The sequence below is a fragment of the Mustela nivalis genome (assembly GCF_964662115.1).
Source record: "Mustela nivalis genome assembly, chromosome: 5".
Classification (NCBI taxonomy): Eukaryota; Metazoa; Chordata; class Mammalia; order Carnivora; family Mustelidae; genus Mustela; species Mustela nivalis.
The window spans coordinates 12287717-12307082 of NC_139024.1; the positions used below are offsets into that span (position 1 = coordinate 12287717).

Sequence of the window (19366 nt, forward strand, 5' to 3'; positions counted from 1 at the left end):
CTTAAACCCTTATTAATCAAATTGTGGTTTCTAAACTAACAGCTGAAGTATCCTCTAAGAACAGGTAGAAATGCAGACTCTCAGCCCCTTGACACATTTAGTGAATTCAGAATCTGAATTTTAACAAGATCCCTAGGTAACTCCAATGCACCAAAAAGTTTAAGATGCACTGCTTTAGACATTTGAAACTTTTTAAAATAACTTTTAAAAGTTTTAGAACAATGAAATTTTCTAATCGCCAACACTTCTATTATACTGTGATTTACCTTTTTAAAACAGCATACTTACTATATTTTACTTTGCATCTCAGCCTCAATTCACTAGTTGTTCAACTCAAAGTATGTTTTACTAATACTCTAAGTACTGAGAAACCAAGACTTCAGAAAAAAGCTGAATCACAGAAAGATTAACGAAATTGATTTACTCAAGGTTACCGACATGACAGTCAACTGATTCACATACCCTTCTCCTTGTCAACTATTTTCAAAAAACACTGCAATCTTCCTGAATCCTTAAATGCCATATACCACTGATTCTCAAATTGGTACTGGTTACATCCAGGAACATGAACATGGTCAGAGTACAAAACCTAAATTCAGTTACAGTAAAGCACAAATATAGTATCATTTTGTAAGTTTTAAGCTGTGTGCACTCCTGCCAAAAACTGTGGCATGAATAGGGCACTGATCACCAGGAGAGCAAAAAACTATAATCTAGTCACCTTGGACTCTGCTTACAAAAAGTATTATCAAATGTGTGTAAGACAGCTAGCTATTTTCAACTTCATTACCCTCGCTTACCCTAGACAATGGAACTTCAGGTCATAAAATAAGATGCTGAGATATATAATGTCATAATGGATGAGACAAAATGAATCAGCAGAAGAGAAGTAGTGGGTAGGCAATGTCTTATCCACACTTTATCTAAAAGAAGAGCTGCTTTCTAGGCATTCTGCTAAAATGACAAGTGAGAATTAACATACTTGAAAAATCATATGTACACCATTTTTTTCAGGGGACAGATGCTCACTATGGCACTGCAAATTAACAAGAACATCGACCTGAATGAAAGCTATTGTTTTCAGAATTATCCAAAAAGCATTATCATTTCATTTCATTTCATTTATTTACTTACTTACTTACTTCTTTATTTAAGTAGGCTCCATACTGGTGGAGCCTAGTGTGGGGGGCTTAAACCCTGACATCAAGACCTGAGCTAAGATCAAGAGTTAGACCCTTAATCAACTGAGCGACCCAGGCACCTTTATTTCTTAATTAGAAAATAAAATAAATGGAATCACTTTTGAATAGTCCATCAAAAACAAAACCTGAGTAGTTGATTTAAAAGATAGAGGACAAGGCATTTATCTATAATTACAGTACATTTAGTGTACAAATTGAAAATTATACTTACTTTCTGAATGAATTTCTCAACGCTCTGTACCACATGTTTATAGAACTAAAAAAACAAACATGAAGTGTAGTTTTAAAATCTGTTCAATTAGATCTGAATTTTTCCGTTAAGCACAGTTAGTTTAACATCGTTTCAAAGGTCTATCAAAACAATGAATTTTAATCATGAATTTTGAAACCAACAGGTCACTCACCTTCAGAAGCAATTAACTATGATACCTAATTACTTAAGGTTTCTTGACGTGCATACATGGTCAGTATAACTGAGCACTGAACATAGGTTTGAACTGTATGGGTCCACTTACATGCTGATTTTTTTTTCAATAAACTCAGTATAATACTGTAAATGTATTTTCTCTTCCTTATAATATTCTTAGTAACGGTATTTTCTCTGACTCACTTGATTATAAAAATGCTGTATATATTACAAATAACACACTAAATGTTAATCAACTATTTATGTTATAGGTAAGGTTTCTGGACAACAGTAGGCTATCAGTAGTTAAATTTTAGGGGAGTCCAAAGTTATACACAGATTCTTGACTGCACAGAGATCAGCACTCCGAACAACACGATGTTAAAGGGCAAACTGTATATCCAAAGTGTGCTATGAGATACAAAAGAATTTTAACACAGTCCTCATAAAATCATACTTTCGCATACTGTTAGGTTGACAGTAAAGTACCTGTAATAAGCATACTGGCAGATGTATATTCCTCCTTTCATGGAAGAAAAAGATTTCCAATGGTATCATTAAATTAGGGTAATACTAGAAATATCAAATAACTCAAAAAATAGCATTCATAAACATATGCAAAGGAGTTGTTTTGAACTTCATTATCTCGTTTCGGCTGGAAAGTGGAACAAGTATATATAATAAGATACAGGGATGTATAAAGTTCTCATGGATTAGCTAAAACAAACCAACAGAAGTGAAGTGAATATACAGATTAAAAATGAGTTAATAGGATGCTATCAATTATAAGAAAACAGGTGTAAGTTTTAGAAACAACACTATGAATAAACCTAAAAGGAACAAATTAGAAATTACAGATTAAAAAAATTATAAATTAAACAAAAGATATCTAAAACTTGTGCTTAATAAATTTTAATATCTTAATGACAACTGCATAATTAGCATATTTGTTTAAAGAACTTAAATTGTGCTTCTACTTATACTTTTGATCCCAGGAATTATACTTTTAAAGGACATCCCCTTAGACTGAAGAGACATATGAACATTCCTTTGAACTGCATCAAGAAATCCAAAAATCAAAAAGAAAGGAAAACCTCATTACTCATAGTCATCAAGTCAAAATGTACAAGTTTAAGCTTGGGTATAATTTTCATACTATAAAAACAGCTTACTCAACAGTGTTAAGTCACTTAAATGAAAAAGCCAAAACAACTTCTTAAAAGTAAGCATTACCTTAAACATTTAAAAGCAACATACAAAATATTAATTACACATTGAATGATTTGTACTAAATAATAAGTTCTTCTGGAAAACATCTTAATAGTTCTCTTTGCTTCTAGCTACTTTACGACTGTAATTCTGAGTAAAACTGCTTACTAAATTCAAAGTTTACCAATTCACATAGGCCTTCTTCCCCAACAGCTATTTTGTGAAATTTTGCTGACAGTGTGCAGTGTTAACAAGCACCCATTAAAATAATCATGTCCCTAATCACTGATAAAAAAAATTAGTGACTTACCTCAATATAAAACAGTATCACTTAAAACTGATTTTAAAAAGCAGCTCAAATCTCAATTTACACATGTGCTAAATGCAGTTTAAAATAATACAATACTGCAAAACAACTGGTATGAACTCTTCAAAAATATCAATGGTATGAAAAACAAAACAAAGGCTGAGTATGGCTGCGTGAGAAGACAAATAAATGTAATATATGATCTTACTGGATCCTGAAATTTCTTCCATGTGGTCAGTGTACAATATAGTTACTTAAGAAATGTCTTTGTTCTTAAGAGATTCAAATTCAAGTATCCAGAGATTAAGAGCGATTATGAATGAAATCTGACACTATCAAATGATTCAGCCAAAAAATGTTTGTGTGTGTTTGTATGTGTGTGTGTGTAGAAATAAACCAAATTGTAGCAAAATGTTAACTGGCAAATCTGAGGGAAGACTATGTGTTGGTCATTATAATATATATTTCTTAAGTTTTTATTTATAAATTTATAATAAATAATTTATATAAATATTTAATAAATAACTTATATAAAAATTTATAGATTTTTATTTATTTATTTGACAGAGAGAGATCACAAGTAGGCAGGCAGAGAGAGAGAGGAAGGGAAGCAGGCTCCCCGCTGAGCAGAGACCCCGATGTGGGGCTGGATCCCAGGACCCCTGAGACCATGACCTGAGCTGATGGCAGAGGCTTAACCCACTGAGCCACCCAGGCACCCCAGTCATTATAGTATTTTGCAACATGTCTAAATTTTCAAAATTAAAAAATATAAAGCAGTAATAATAAATCAAAATAGTACAGTATATCATAATGTTTAGGCTCTTGACTGAAACTTGGATTCAAATTTAGCTGTATTTATTCTGACTACTGCAAATTACTTATTTTCTTAGACCCTTCCCACATCTGAAAAATAGGAGTAATGTTGCTGCTAATACTTTACAGAGCATTTTAATTAGAAAATATTCTGCTCAGAGGGAAAGGGGGCAGTGGAGAGATGGGGAAAATAGGTTAAGGGGAGGAGATACAGGCTTCCAGTTATGAAATGAATAGTCATGGGAACAAAAGGTACAGCACTGGGAATATAATCAATGATACTGTAATAGCAATGTATAGTGACAGATGACAGCTACCCTTGCGGTGAGCATAGCATAACGAATAGAGATGCTGAATCACTAATATTGTACTCTTAAATCTAGAACACCATGTATCAACTATAATGAAAAAAAATTTTTTTAGAAGTATTCTCAAGTTATATAAAATGCATCAATTATTTTCAGACTAAAAATGGTAATACACATGTTTGCACACTCTCAGAATCACGATCATAAAAATCAGATCACAATGTAAAATAAGATAAAGAAAGCACAAAAGACTAAATAAACATTCAGACACCCCAAAATACACTTGTTTAAAGAATTCTCTCGCTTGAATGCTTACTGGTCACCATACTTTTCACTTATCACCTCTTTGATTTTCTGCATATAAATACAGGAATTTTAACTATAATGCTGTAAGAAATTAACTACATGTCTGACAAATAAGCTTTGGCCGCCAGAACACTGAAAAACCAACTATCGGAATTTTCTTCTAGTGGCAATTCTTTCCGTAAATAAGAATTTGTTAAATCTAATAGATAATGTTATTATTTAAGGATTATTTATTTAAATAATTGGTGCTTCTGGTTATGGCCGATGCTCTTATTTACAGTAGGGAAACATATTACCAAATATCCACAGGTTAAAACCTATTTAATTAAATATAAGCACTCATTCATTCTTGATTCTAATAGCCCTACTAAATCAGGGAGCCTTAGCTTTGCAGACAAGGACCACTTAGAAAGAGGTATCTATGGTTGAACTTCAAAAAAGATCCTTAAAGTCAAGAAATTTTAGGCAAAACTGTGCATGTGTATTCTCTACAGGGAAGTTCAAGCCTTCTCTGCGATTTTCGGAAGGATCAGTGAGTCAACATAGATTAGCTCAAAACCTCTGTATCAAAGCAATGGCTAAGGGGCACCTGGGTGGCTCAGTGGATTAAAGCCTCTGCCTTCGGCTCAGGTCATGATCCCAGAGTCCTGGGATCGAGCCCCACATCGGGCTCTCTGCTCGGCAGGAAGCCTGCTTCCTCCTCTCTCTCTGCCTGCCTCTCTGCCTACTTGTGATCTCTGTCAAAGCAATGGCTAAAGACCTATGGCCTCTTCCCACAGCTTAAATGTCCTATATACAATAAGGTTCAATTGTTTTTCATAATGGCTCATATTCAAATCTATAATAGAATCAGTAAGGAAAAAACTATTAATTTTATTTAGAAATCTATACCAAGATTCTGTAAAGTCAGTGTGACAAGTAAGAAACACAGTCTCCACAACGTGGCTCTACCTAAAATCTTGCCTAAGTAAAGAAAAATGATAGCTTCAAAGCTTATGGAAGAATATTTACCAAAAGTGTTAAATGTTTATCTCTAGTTGGGGAGTTCATAGGTGATAATTAATTTTTATTTTTGTTTTTCCTCATGAATATGTATTAACTCTGCAAAAAGGAAGAGAATACACAGTTTACCCTTAAACAACCAATTCCCTGCACAGTTGAAAATCTACATGTAACTTCTGACAATCCCCCCAAATCAGCCACTATTGACTAGAAGCCATATTGATAAGTTAATTAACACATATTTCTATGTTATATGTATTAAATACTGCATCCTTACAACAAAGTAAGCTGGAGACAATACGTTGTTAAGAAAATCATAAGGAAGAAAAAATATATTCACAGTAATGCACTGAATTTATCCAAAAAAACTCATGTGTAAGTGGACCCGTGCAGACCAAATCTGTAATGTTCAATGGTTAACTGTATAGCCTGTAATAATCATCCTTCTTCTAAAATATTAGAATAGTATTTTCTTCTGAAAACAGAAGTGTAAAATTACTCACCTTAATAGCTTTGATGGCTGCCTTAGTAATTTGGGTCATTTTCGCTTTAGAAATGGGTGGTTTGTAGTCGTTCAGGGAATACAACTGATAAAAAAGAAGAACAAATTTTAAAGACAGCAAAACTAATGGTCTCTAAGCAAGTGCATGAAATTACCAAACATTTCCATTTTTATATTCTCAATAAAATCAAAGTGCTGCTTTCTTTTAAAAATCAAGTTCAACATCATTAGCCCTCAGAGAAATGCAAATCAAAACCACAATGAGTTACAATTTCACACTTAGTTGTTTATAATCAAGAAGACAGACAATAACAAGTGTGAACAAGGATGTGGAGAAACTAGAACCCTTATATATTGCTAGTGGGAATATAAAATGGTACAGCAGCTTAGGAAAATGGCTTGGCAATTCCTCAAAAAGGGAAACACAATAATATGTAGTATGACCCACCAAACCACTCCCGGTTATATACTTAGATTAATTGAAAATACATATTCACATTAAAACCTATACACAAATGGTCACTGCAACATTATTTATAGAAGTCCTTTAGAAAGTAGAAACCACCCAAATGTCCATCAAATGAATGGATAAGAGGCGCCTGGGTGGCTCAGTGGGTTAAAACCTCTGCCTTCCGCTCAGGTCACGATCCCAGGGTCCTGGGATCGAGCCCCGTATCCGGCTCTCTGCTCAGCAGGGAGCCTGCTTCCTCCTCTCTCTCTCTCTCTCTCTCTCTGCCTACTTGTGATCTCTGTCAAATAAACAAATAACATCTTTAAAAAAAAAATGAATGGATAAACAAAATGTGCTATAATCATTCAAAATATTAGCCATAAAAAAGGAATGAAGTACTGATACACGCTACAAAACAGATGAACCGTGAAAACATTATTCTGAGTTTAAAAAGCCATATTAAAAAGGACCAGATATTTTAAGATTCCATTTATATGATATGTTCAGAAAAGGCAAATCTATTCGGGACGGCCTGCAACTGGGGGAATTGGGAAGAAATGATGAATAACTACTGAGTACATTTCTTTTGGGGGATGATAAAATATTCTAAAATTGATTGTGGTAAGGTTGAAGAACCACACTAAATGCCACTGAATTATACACTTCAAACTGGTTAATTGTATGGTATATGAATTCTATCTCAAAACTTTTTAGAAATCAAAGGATTCAGGTTTAACAGTAATCTCCACCAAAAAATAGTTTTGTTTTGAAATTTCTCATATAAGTAAAGGATAATAAAACTGCTTAAAGAGAAAACAATTAAAGGGGGAGAATCAAGCAATGAACAAATGAAGCTTAAATGAATACTGATTAAAACATGCACTGTACTCAGAGATGACAAGATTTTAACTATAATGCTGTAAGATAATAACTTCAAGTCTGGAAACTAAGCTTTGGCCATTATAACATTGCAAAACACCTGAACAGACTTAAAAGTAACTAAAACAGAATGCGTTGGTTAGTCAACTAGCAACTTAGGGAGTCCTCTACAGCTTTTGCTCTGGCACCCCTTATAACCTATCAATGAATTCTACTTGATTCTATCTATATTTTCTCCTTTTTCCCATATTTTTTCCTCTTTCTCCTTTAACCACAACCACAACCATAGCCCCAAACACTTTCATCTCTCACCCAGAGGACAATCCAAATGGAAGTGCATGTCTATCTATTCAAAAACTAATCTAATCAGGTGATTAATATCCCCTTAAAAAGGTCAATTCACTTCCCATGTTTTGGATAAACACATATGGGACCGCCTCTCCACCTTTCCAGTCTCGTATTCTATGCTTCCCTGCTGAGCCCTTTGCTCTAGGAACAATGATCTTTTTTCAGTTTCCTGCCACAGAGCATTGAAAATGGGCTTGTTCCCTCTACTTGGAATACTCTTCACCAGGGTCTCCTCACTAGTTAATGTGTACTCATTCATCTCAGTTGGAGCAACACTTAATGAGGAAACCTTCCCTACCCTCCCAGCCAGATCAGTACCTACTCTTCCATACTCTTACTGTACAGTCATTCACCTTTGAAGCACTCATCATAATACTTTCACATTTACTTGTCTGATCATCTAACTAATACTTGATCTTTAAATGGACTGTCACAAAGAGTGACAGTATCATCAAAGGTCAAAGGATGTAAGTTCCTTTAATACTGTTAAGATGTTAATGCTACAAGAGCTGTTCAAGCTGAAATCATTTGTGGAAAAAGTACAAATGTGCTTCCCTTTAAGTTCCCAAAGAAGTGCCCACCTGTTGATACTGCCAACCATTAGGTCAAGATCCCATCAGATCATTTAAGAAGCTATGTCTGCTAAAGTCACAGGAAATTTTAATACACTTGTGGCTTCAATTACTACCTGAAATTTTAATATACTTGTGGCTTCAATTACTACGAGGTACAAAATAACATCAACACATTCTACAGTGCTTATAATAAGCTATATGTATAAAATAAAGGTCAATTTCTCAGAATTTCTCAGTAGGTCCTGGCTACTGCCCATCTGAAATCTGCTCCTACCCTCTCCTATAAGAGATTAAGCTCTAAGGATAGACACCATGTCTTTTTTGTTTAGATTTTTTCCCCTTTTATCCAAACTATATCTTCATTATCTGGGAGAAAACAGGTATTTGTTAAGAATAAGTTAAAATGAACACACATAAGACAATTGCACAAGCTCTGCACAGAAAGACATGGGTATGAGTTCAACTACATCATCTTATCATAAGCTGCTAAATCTCTGAACCTTAGGTTTCTCATTAGCAGAACAGAAACTCATTTCACAGAAACATCACATAAAAATAAAGCTTTTAGAACACACTAAAATTGCTCAACAGGGTGAGCCATTATTAAAATTAAAATCCTACTCTCTAGGCGTTCTCCATTTAAATGAATAATATTAAAGGATCCATCAAACACTTATTCACTCAGCGACTTGCAAGTCCATTTTATAATAATTTATATTATTAGAGCAATGAAGATATATCATCTTTTTCCCACAGTTGACTACATATACTTTTATTTTGTATAGTAAAGCCCTGAAGTTTCGATCAAGCATTAGTTCATAGTCTAGCACACCAAAGCTTCGGTTGTTTTATGTGTATATGTGATGGGGGTAGGGAATGAGGTAAGGGAAATATAATTAAGATTTATTAAACATTTTCAACAGTCTGAAAAGTCAGCTTTTACCTGAGACACCCTGCCTTTTTAAATGCACATACTGCAGAAATTTAAAGTAGTACTCAGAGAAATACTGAGTAGTTAAGTACTCCTCCAAGGCTCACTTTATATGCTTCTAACTAACCATTACTCTAGATTCTCTAAAATCTCATTTCTTTATTAAATCTGATCATGAGAAAATAAGCACAGATCATTTCATCTAACTCTTCAATGAATGCCTTAACTAAGTCCTCAGCTTACAAAGACTGATGAAAGACTTGCTCTAGAAACATTGTGTTTTACCCATCTGTTAAAGAAATAATTATCTTCAACACCCCCCCCCCCAAAAAAAAACCTCTTATGCAATAATTCCCAAAGTATATTCTCCTTGAATGCAGAACAGGAGAATGACTCAGCCATTTTCCACGGGCTTACTTTTTTAATTAAGAAAAGATGATTTAACATGTTTCTCCCATCTAGTACTTTGGCTTCTAAGTGAGCTTGCTCAAGTTTATTTTACTTGTCAGAACATAAATCTCAAATGTCTATTGACATCTACTTCTCTGCTATATTTAACTATTAGTTTTACTGTATCCAAATATAAAATATATTTTCACCAGTGTCTAATTTTGATACAAAGTTCTCTTTGAAGTAGGTGGAATATAAATTTATACATTTAACGAACTAATGTGAACCCAGCACCTGACGGCAGAGACAGCTTATCATCATCCACCTTCTGTTTTCTCCTTCTATGGGGGGGAGGCAGGGGGCTGTGAGAGAGAGGGAGAATCCCAAGCAGGCCCCCCACAAACCTGAAATCATGACTCCATCTGAAATCAGAGTCAGACTGTTAATCTAGGTGCCCCTTTTCCTCCAAATTTAAGTGTTCTTATACATTCCCCTGTTGTCAACCCTCAACATCAAACTCCATCCTCTAGGACCTCCCTCAAAGACCATTTGTTGAGACAGGTATGACATCACTGTAACAGGACTTTAGAAAAAGAAAACAGTGCTGAAATATCACACCATTCAAAGCTTTTTTAAAACTTCTGTAAGTAGTCTAACGTATGTCAAGAGAGAATATTTAATCTTTTAATCTATAGGATAGGACAGAGTGTCTGATACACAGTAATATACCTGTCTTATCCAGCTGGTAACAATTCTGCTACAACACTGCCATTAGGAAGTGTCAAGTTTCGTTCCAACCCTCATTCTAATTAGATATATCAACTCCTCACCAAAATTGGGAATGTAATTCTCCCTGTATTCTCAAAATTTGATCTGGTTTTATACTGGAAAATGTTGGAAAAGAATGAAAATTTATCCTGTGACCTCCATTTTCATTTCCCTAATGGCTCCCATCTCTATACTTGGGTCACAAGATCAGGGCTGCACGCACTCTAAATTTGGGCTCTCTAAATACCAAGTTTTCTCATGTTAAAGCTTTTTTTTTTTTTCCCCCCAAAGATTACTTATTTGAGAGACACAGCGCGGGTGGGCGTGTGCAGGGAGGGGCAAAGGGAGAGAGAATCTCAAGCAGACTCCCCACTGAATTTGGAATCACTGAGCAGGGAGTCAGACATGGAGCTTGATCCCATGACCCTGAGATCATGACCTGAGCCAAAGTCAAGAGTCGGGTGTTTACCTGACTGAGCCACCCAGGCACCCCTTATATATAGGTTCTGATCCCACCAATCTATTTCCTGGGCCTGGCTCCCTCCTACCTCGTTTTCGGAAGTTTAATCGGCTGCTGATTCCTGTCAGTTTGTTCCATCAAATTATTCCCTCACTTAAGATAGTTTTCACTTTTCTAGGTCTACTGATAACCTGCTAGGTCTGAACTCCTCTTCCCAAATCTAAGCTTCTTCCCCTCAAATGCTGTGTTCTAATGTTATCTAATCTCATCTGACAACCCTTTATTTATACAAACTCTCCAGGTCCCTCTGACCTCAGTGACTGAAATGAAGTCCCAGTCTTTACCTGCCCCTTCCTATGGCTACTCAAGACTTATCAATATAAAACAAAGGCTCTGAACAATAGCCTGGATCCTTTATGTTTCAACTCCCCTCAGGAACTTACAGGCACCACAATAAATGTATTCTTCTGACATCTGAAAACAACTTTTAATGAAATCTTTTTCTAGTGACTTTAATCAAGGTTTGAGGATTTTTTTAAAAATCTAAACTGAAATATCTTAGTTCCTGCTGACTATTCCAACAAAAAGCTCATTTTTGATAAAGATTCTGCTATTGACTAGGCCAAGGACCAGTCAGCACAGCCAAGCACTTTAAGCTCTAGAAGCACATGGTCTCTTTCACACTACTTAACTCTACCCCTGCAGCAAGAAAGCAGTCAAGGACCAAGGATCAATTCACACATGAATGGGCATGGTATGTTCCAACAGAACTTACTTACAAATGCAAGTCAATCTTGAATTTGGGCAGTATTTCTCAGTCCTAGAAATGTACACTTCTTTTTTGCATTTGGATAAACATATTCATGACCTCCCTCATCTGCCCTCTTCCATACAGTGACTCACTACCCAAAACTTAACAAAATGTTGTGCTTCATGCTCTTATTTTATGCAAATTCACTTCAAAAATGTTAATGTGGTGTGCCTGGGTGGCTCAGGTCATGAGCCCAGGGTCCTGGGATTGAGCCCCGGCATCCGCATCCGCATCCAGATGCAGGGAGCCTGCTTCCCCGCTCTCTGCCTGCCTCTCTGCCTACTTGTGATTTCTTTCTCCATCAAAAATGTTAATGCCTTTCCCAATTTGAGCACAGTTATTATATGAATTCTATCATTACTCTGGAAGAGCCCAATGAAAACCTCATTATCTGACATTCCCCCAAAGAACATTCAAATGTTGGTAAAATCTTGCTCATTTACAGGTTAATGTTAGCCTTCAAGTTTGTGGTTCTATGATCAATGGAAATAACCCAGTATATAAACCTAAGATAACTAAAACAGTCATCAACCCAATCTATCTTTCCTAACAACAGGCCTCTACTGCCTTTAAAGTGCTAGTTAAGGGACACATGGGGGGCTCTGTCAGTTAAGCCTTTAGCTCAGGTCATAATCTCAGCATCCTGTGATCCAGCCCCATGTTGGGCTCCCTTCTTCCTCTCCCTGTGCTTGTGCTCTAATAAATAATAAATTCAAAAAGAAAGGAAGAAGGAATGAACAAACGGACTAGTTAGGATCCCTCAAATCTCGAAAAATCAGAAATCAAAAAAGATACTAAAACAAACACCATCTTGATACCTTCAATTCAAGATAGCACGCTAACCAGACATTTTTCTTCTCTTCCTCCTACTGGAAGAATAAAGGAATAGAATTTTAAAAAGGTAAAAACAACTCAAAATGTAAGCAGAACAGGGAAGGGAGTAAATCAACAGACAAGATGTCACAAATTTCAGAAAAACAAACCCAAATGATTAAGAGGATTAGTAAATAATGTCACAAAGAGGAAATCACAAGCCACAGTAAACACAAAGGAAAATAATTTGGCTTATCTAATTCCAGAGTCCCACCCCTGGGACTTAATTAAGGTATTAAAGACAACAAGGGCAGCACAAGTGAACTAATGCCTCATCAATTCTTGCAAAAAGTCAATAAATATCTAAAACAGACAATTCAAGAAACAGTGTTACAAAAATACTGCTTAGATATATGAAATTAATATCATCAGAACTGAAGTGTTAAGATCTTAAACATTTTCCTCTTTTGGGGATCCATCATGATGTGAGAAGGAAGAACTTCCAATAAAATCTCTTTTGTACTTTAAAAAAAATGCATGCATAGGTTACTTTGAAAAACACAGTAACTGTATTTCAATACAATCTTGCACTACTTGCCACAATGGTCCTCCACAGTAACTCCTTCCAAAATTCATACACTAAATTCCCAATCCCTAATGTGACTATATCTGGAAACAGAGACTTCATGCAGGTAATTAAAGTTAAATGAGATTGTGAGAATGCAGTTCTGACTCAACAAGATTAGTGTCCTTATCAGAAGAGACACCAAAGAGCTAGCTCTCTCTCACTGCCATATGACTACTAAAACCCGAAGGTGGCTGTAGGAACTGAGAGCAATCCCCAGACCACAGCCCGCAAACGAACCGGGACCTCAGCCCTATAATAGCAAGGAACTGTATTCATTCAGTCAACAACCTAAATGAGCTTAGAAGAGAAATCCATGTCTCAAATAAGAGCACAGAGCATGGCGGACACCTTGATTTCCGCCTGGTGAGCCCATCTGCAAACACAGCCAACTAGTGCTTAGGTTGTGACCCATGGAATTTATAAAATAAATCTGTGGTGCTTTAAACCATAAGCTAAGTTTGTGGCAATGTGCTGCAAAGTAACAGAACGCTAATACAATAGAAAAAGCTGTAAATGATTGTATAGATTTAATTTTTGCAAATATTTTTTGAAAATTATTTTTATAATTCAAAGTCAAAATTAAAATTTTTCTAAATTTCTATTTTTCCTAAATAACTTAAAAAAAGAAATTCAGTATTTTGCATATAGGAATAAAAAGTAAATAAGATAATTGTTTCACTGATAGTCATTTTAAAGAGATTATTCTCCAAGTTTAATTCCCAAAAACCAAAATACTTTATTACAAATTTTACTTCAACAACTCAAAACCTAAGTATTCCCTATATCTAAAATTTGTCACTCTCTAATATACAAGTTCTCCTTTTCTGTATAGCAAGATCTTTCCTATTATTTTTGGGTTGAGATACAATACACAGTATTAAATACTGTAACATAAAATCAGATACACTTGACAGAATGTGACCAGAGAACAGTAACAGAGTTAACAGTAGCAGATTCAACACTAGAAGTAACATTAAGAAAAAGCATGTTCTAAAAGAATAATGTGACCAATAGTGACTTTATATTAAATTTCTTTGTTAAAAAATGTTTGAATTAATATATAAGTGTGGGTTACTTCTACTAAAGTAGCAGTATTCTTGAACACACGGAATTTTTTAAAGAGCAAAAGCCAAAAAGATATGTTACAGATATTCTGCCAGGACTCTCAGATCACACTTTTAAAGAAGGCACAGCTCCTAATTTTACACTAAATAATGTGAGAGTATAAAAACTTCAAAACAAAGTTTCAAATGCATCTTTGAATTAAGCCGTATGTAACTGGGAACACTAAAGCACATAAAATCTGAAATGCTCTAACACCTAAAAATCAGTGAGCAAAATTAAGTTGTTTCCCCTTTTAAAATGCCCTTAGAACCTTTTCCTGTGTTATATTTTAGTACAGAAAAATTGGAAAACATTTAAAAAAGCACCAAAAAAGCACAAAAATGACATAAAATGTAAATTATCTATAATCTAACAATTCTTCACTCATTCCAAATATACTCATTAGTGCCAGGCACCATGGATCTAATAGAAGAGGCAGACAACTCTGGCTTCATGGAACTGAGTGTGCTTTTGCAGATAGGAAATCTTCGAATAAACAGTCTGCAGAGTATAGTTAAGTACAATGAAAGTACATATTATTTGGTGAAGGTTATGCAAAATTGGCATCTTTCTCAGGATCTCAAATCCCAAACCCTTTTTAAAAAAAAGTTGGGGGCGCCTGGGTGGCTCAGTGGGTTAAGCCACTGCCTTCGGCTCAGGTCATGATCTCAGGGTCCTGAGATCGAGTCCCGCATCAGGCTCTCTGCTCAGCAGGGAGCCTGCTTCCTCCTCTCTCTCTCTGCCTGCCTCTCTGCCTACTTGTGATCCCTCGCTCTGTCAAATAAATAAATAAAATCTTTAAAAAAAAAAAAAAGTTGGACACCTGGGTGGCTTAGTCAGTAAAGTGTTTTGCCTTCAGCTCAGGTCATGATCTCAGAGTCCTGGGATCCAGCCCCACTTTGGGCTTCCTGCTCAACGAGGAGTCTGCTTCTCCCTCTTCCCTACTCCAATTGTGCATGCTCTCTCTCAAATAAATAAAGAAAATCTTAAAAAAAAAAAAAGTGTAAGATATTACCAAGAAAAATGATGCCCATTTTCTTAATTATAAATCTGAAGTAATAATCATCTGTCTAGTAAGATCGAACCTGTACACTAAACTTTTGGTGGGTCAGGTGGGTAGATCCTCTAGTTTAAAAGAAAACAAAAGAAAGCCAGAATTTGATATATCAAAGTGCTAACAAAATTGTTATGACAAATATAAATATTTACATGCTTTTTTTACTATTTGCTCCTATGGGCTAAAGTATTTTCACATAAATAGTCTTTTATATTACTAAGCAAAACATTCTATTTCTCAACCGTGACAGTTATCTAAGATTAATATTGCAGTTTTGGTTAAACTTATAAAAAGGAACCCATTTACTTTAGAATCTAACTTACTGTTAGCAACAAAAGAAACGGTTTTTGAAAAGAAAAACTACCATCAGCTCTCCCTCAAGAATTAAATTTAGGCTACAAAAACTTATTCACGTGGTCTTTAATTCAATACAAAAAATTTATGTATCCCTTCTAAATTCTTGGAATACAGTGGATAAAAAATACTCTTAAACAGTATATAGGAGTTACAGTGAGCCAAGATGGAGTAAGCCAACCTCTTTCCCTACACTGATTACAACTAGAAGCACCAGACTACAAAAAAAGCTGCAGACTGTGAAAATAAAAACAAAAGCCATCAGGAAACAAGTAGAACAGTAACCAGTGATGAGGGGTGGGAGGGACTGTGTGCAGGTACTGAGGTAAATTTCATAGTGCTTTGTGCTCTTCTATAATAGGTTTTGATTTCAGAGAATGCAGAATCAAACTCTGCAGCCAGTGCTAGAAGCAAAAACACTAGAGGAAACAAACCCCCTTTGTCTAGCCAGAAGACTAAGTAAAAGGACTCCTCCATGCTACTGCGATGGGCAGCAGGAAGAAACTCCTTTTCTTCCTCCTCTCCCATTTCTCCCACGCCCTGCTTAGGGTTGGAGGGCAACCACTGCTCCAAAGAACAGCAACTTCCAGACAGAGAAACAAGGAAAAGAGGCCCCTGCTATCCAAAAAGTATGGTGAGGATTCCCCATTTTTTTCCTCACTTCAACTCTAAAGGTTAAAGGTGGAGAGAAACCTGACTTTTTGGCAAGAACAGAGAAAAGGATGCCATGGGATCTAGAAAAAGTATGAGAATCCCACAGAGAGCTGAGAAGAGGATCTCCTGATTCTGTGTAAGAACTAACTTAAGTCTTGGGCTCATTCTTGAATTGTGCCCATGTGAAACAGACCTAAAGAAATCCAGCAAAGAGGTTTTGAGAACTAAAATTTATGTAAACCACTAGTTCCTGATTGGCACATGTGCTGGGCACATATAAAACAGCAAAACAAATGCTTGTAAAAGTAAACAGACATTGGAACCAACAAAAAAAGGCAAGACAGAACCTGCATCCTGAACCCAACCAAGATGAATGTCTGCTAAATAAACCAACATTCTTAATAAGATTTTAATGAAATCCTACAATACTGAAAACTCCAGTATACAAGCCAAACTTACTTGACATACCAACACACACACACACACACACACACACACCCTCCCAAACAGGAAGATCTGCCCACACTGCTCAAGTAAAAGGAGATCAACAGATGCCAACCCCAAGATGATGCTGATGTTGGAATTATCACAAACTTCTAAGGAAATCATAATGATCCTCAATAAGGTAAAGGAACAAATTCTTGTAATAAATGCAAAAAATGGAGGTTTTCATCAGAGAAAGGGAAACTACAAAAAAAAAACTAGAAATTTTAGAACTGAAAAATACAGTATCTGGAAGGAAAAGGTAGTATGGTACTCAATACAAGAGCTATAAAATTATTATGAGTGACCTTTATGTATTTTAAGAAGCAAAAGGCCATAATCATGGAATTTTTACAACATTTCATGCAACAGTTAGAAAAAAGTCCAAGAAGAGAGATTTAGTAAGGTATACTAAAAGAAAGAAACTTAATCCGATACATACATTACTAATGTAGAACTATGGAAATCTCTAATATATTACATGACAAATATAAAATATTTGCAATAATATAATATATAAGTATAAGAATTAAATGCAAAGATAAGACCAAGAAATATGTTCAGAAAAACATCTGTTCTAACAACTTAATGTAATTAGGCATAGGTAACTTTCTTACAATTAAAAAAAGTTCTATCTATTTCTCTATTTCATGCAATTTTTTTTCAAACTATAATCTAATTAATGAACTGAAAACTTTTTCAAGGTAATCCTGGTCCAATTAAAATAGAAAAAAAAAAGGAAGTAATGAAGCATACACTGACTAATCTTGAGTGAAGCTTTCGTTCCTGTTATATATACATAGGTAACTACTAGATCATGACACAATTCATATTTTTTTAAAAGACTTTTTTAATTTTTTTTAAGATTTTATTTGTCAGAGAGAGAGGGAGAGCACAAGCAGAGGGAAGGGCAGACAGAGTAGGCAGAGCAGCGGGAGAAGCAGGCTCCCCCACTGGGCAAGGAGTCCAATATGGGACTTGATTCCAAGACCCTGGGATCATGACCCAAGCTGAAGGTAGACAGTTGACCAACTGACCCACAGAGGCGTCCACAAAAATTATATTTCTTATTTTGGGTTGTAAAGTTTTTCTGAGACACTGCTGTAGCCCACAGTCTTAAGTAGAAGATAATACTAAAATTAATTATAAGGAAAATAAAACATGATTAAATTTTCTCTGGATAATTCTTGTCAAAGGCTGAGTCTAAAGGGCAATCTTTGCTTTGTTCATTTTTTTAAAGACAATTAGCAACTATCTAGAAATATAAAGGGCTTAGTGGTATAAAACTCAAGATTTTTTTCCCCATTTTTTCTGATTGGGAAATCAGAAAAAATGGGAAAAGGGAATGAACGTTCACATGTGAAATCACATCCTGCCCCTACTGATGTACACGTACATCCTCCTGCAACTTCACAGCAGTCTTACCACAAGGTAAAGCTATGTCATAATTTGTTTTCTGTGCTGTCTATTTCTTGTCCTACCTACCTACCTACCTAGCTATCCATTGCTCCACCCATCTACCCACTTTGGAAAACACTGTCCTCACATACTGTGAACCCGCAGTAAGTAAGTACCAGTATTAGTATCCTTTTATTCATATCCTCCACAATGCCCAAAACAGTTCCTTGCACATATTATGTATGCAAATAAATGCTGATTCAAACTTTGATAAAGTAGCCAAATTCAACCAATTAATAGGTCACAGTTAAACAATCATTTAAATCTAATCAAACCAACATTCACTGACTACCTACAGTATTAAGCCCTTCAGAAAACAAACAAAAAAGATCTCGAAGAACTTAATCTAGTTATTTAACAATCTACTGAGGTAGAAGGGGAGGGTAGAGACATACCATTATTATAATATAGTAGATTCTTAGCATTCTGAGATTTACCATTGTCAGCTTTGACAATTCACTAATGATCCCAAATGATCTCTGCAGGTAATTCTGCAGAGACACTAATTTGAGGTGTGTATTTGTTTCTCTTCTCTCATATTCTCCTTTGCATTTAATAGAGGAATAATATACTAACGTGGTATTTAAAATTTGGGGGATCCATAAGAACCTGAAGATTCTGCCTCATGAAAACAAAAACGCATGGCATAATTTAGTGCCAGAATAAAAAATGCTACATTCAAACAAATGAAATGTACATCCAGTTGTAACAGAGAAAAGTTTTAATAAAGAAAACAGAAGTGAAATGGGCTGACTGAAAAAAAAGAGCATTCCTGTTACAGCTGTGATTCTACTTCCACATTACTTACACTCATAACACACTTGTCAATGAATCTCTCTTTACAAAACTAGCTTTTTAAGGAGGACTGGAGAAGAGGGCTATTTCCTAATGGGAATACATTAGAATCTCAACAGAATGCTGTGCTTTCCTACTGGGCAATCAGTGAATACCAAAAAATACACACAAACACAAACACACACACACACACACACACACACACCAAGACCCATAGATGAGAATATGTAATACATAGTTTCATGTATACAGTAAATGTTCCCATTTCATACTGTTGTATAGACACAATGCATATGAGAAGCACTTATGTTTACTTCTAAATACAAATAACTTTATTTCTTTTTTTTTT

The 19366-nt window shown here is 35.3% G+C and overlaps 1 protein-coding gene across 1 annotated transcript in view; it reads right to left on the reverse strand.

Annotated features, from left to right (window-relative positions):
• SCAF8 (SR-related CTD associated factor 8) overlaps positions 1 to 19366 on the reverse strand; it is an 89724-nt gene that overhangs the window by 49588 nt on the left and 20770 nt on the right. The window contains 2 exon segments of the mRNA XM_082731378.1: positions 1414 to 1458; positions 6060 to 6143. Coding sequence (XP_082587504.1) covers positions 1414 to 1458; positions 6060 to 6143 — 129 coding nt within the window.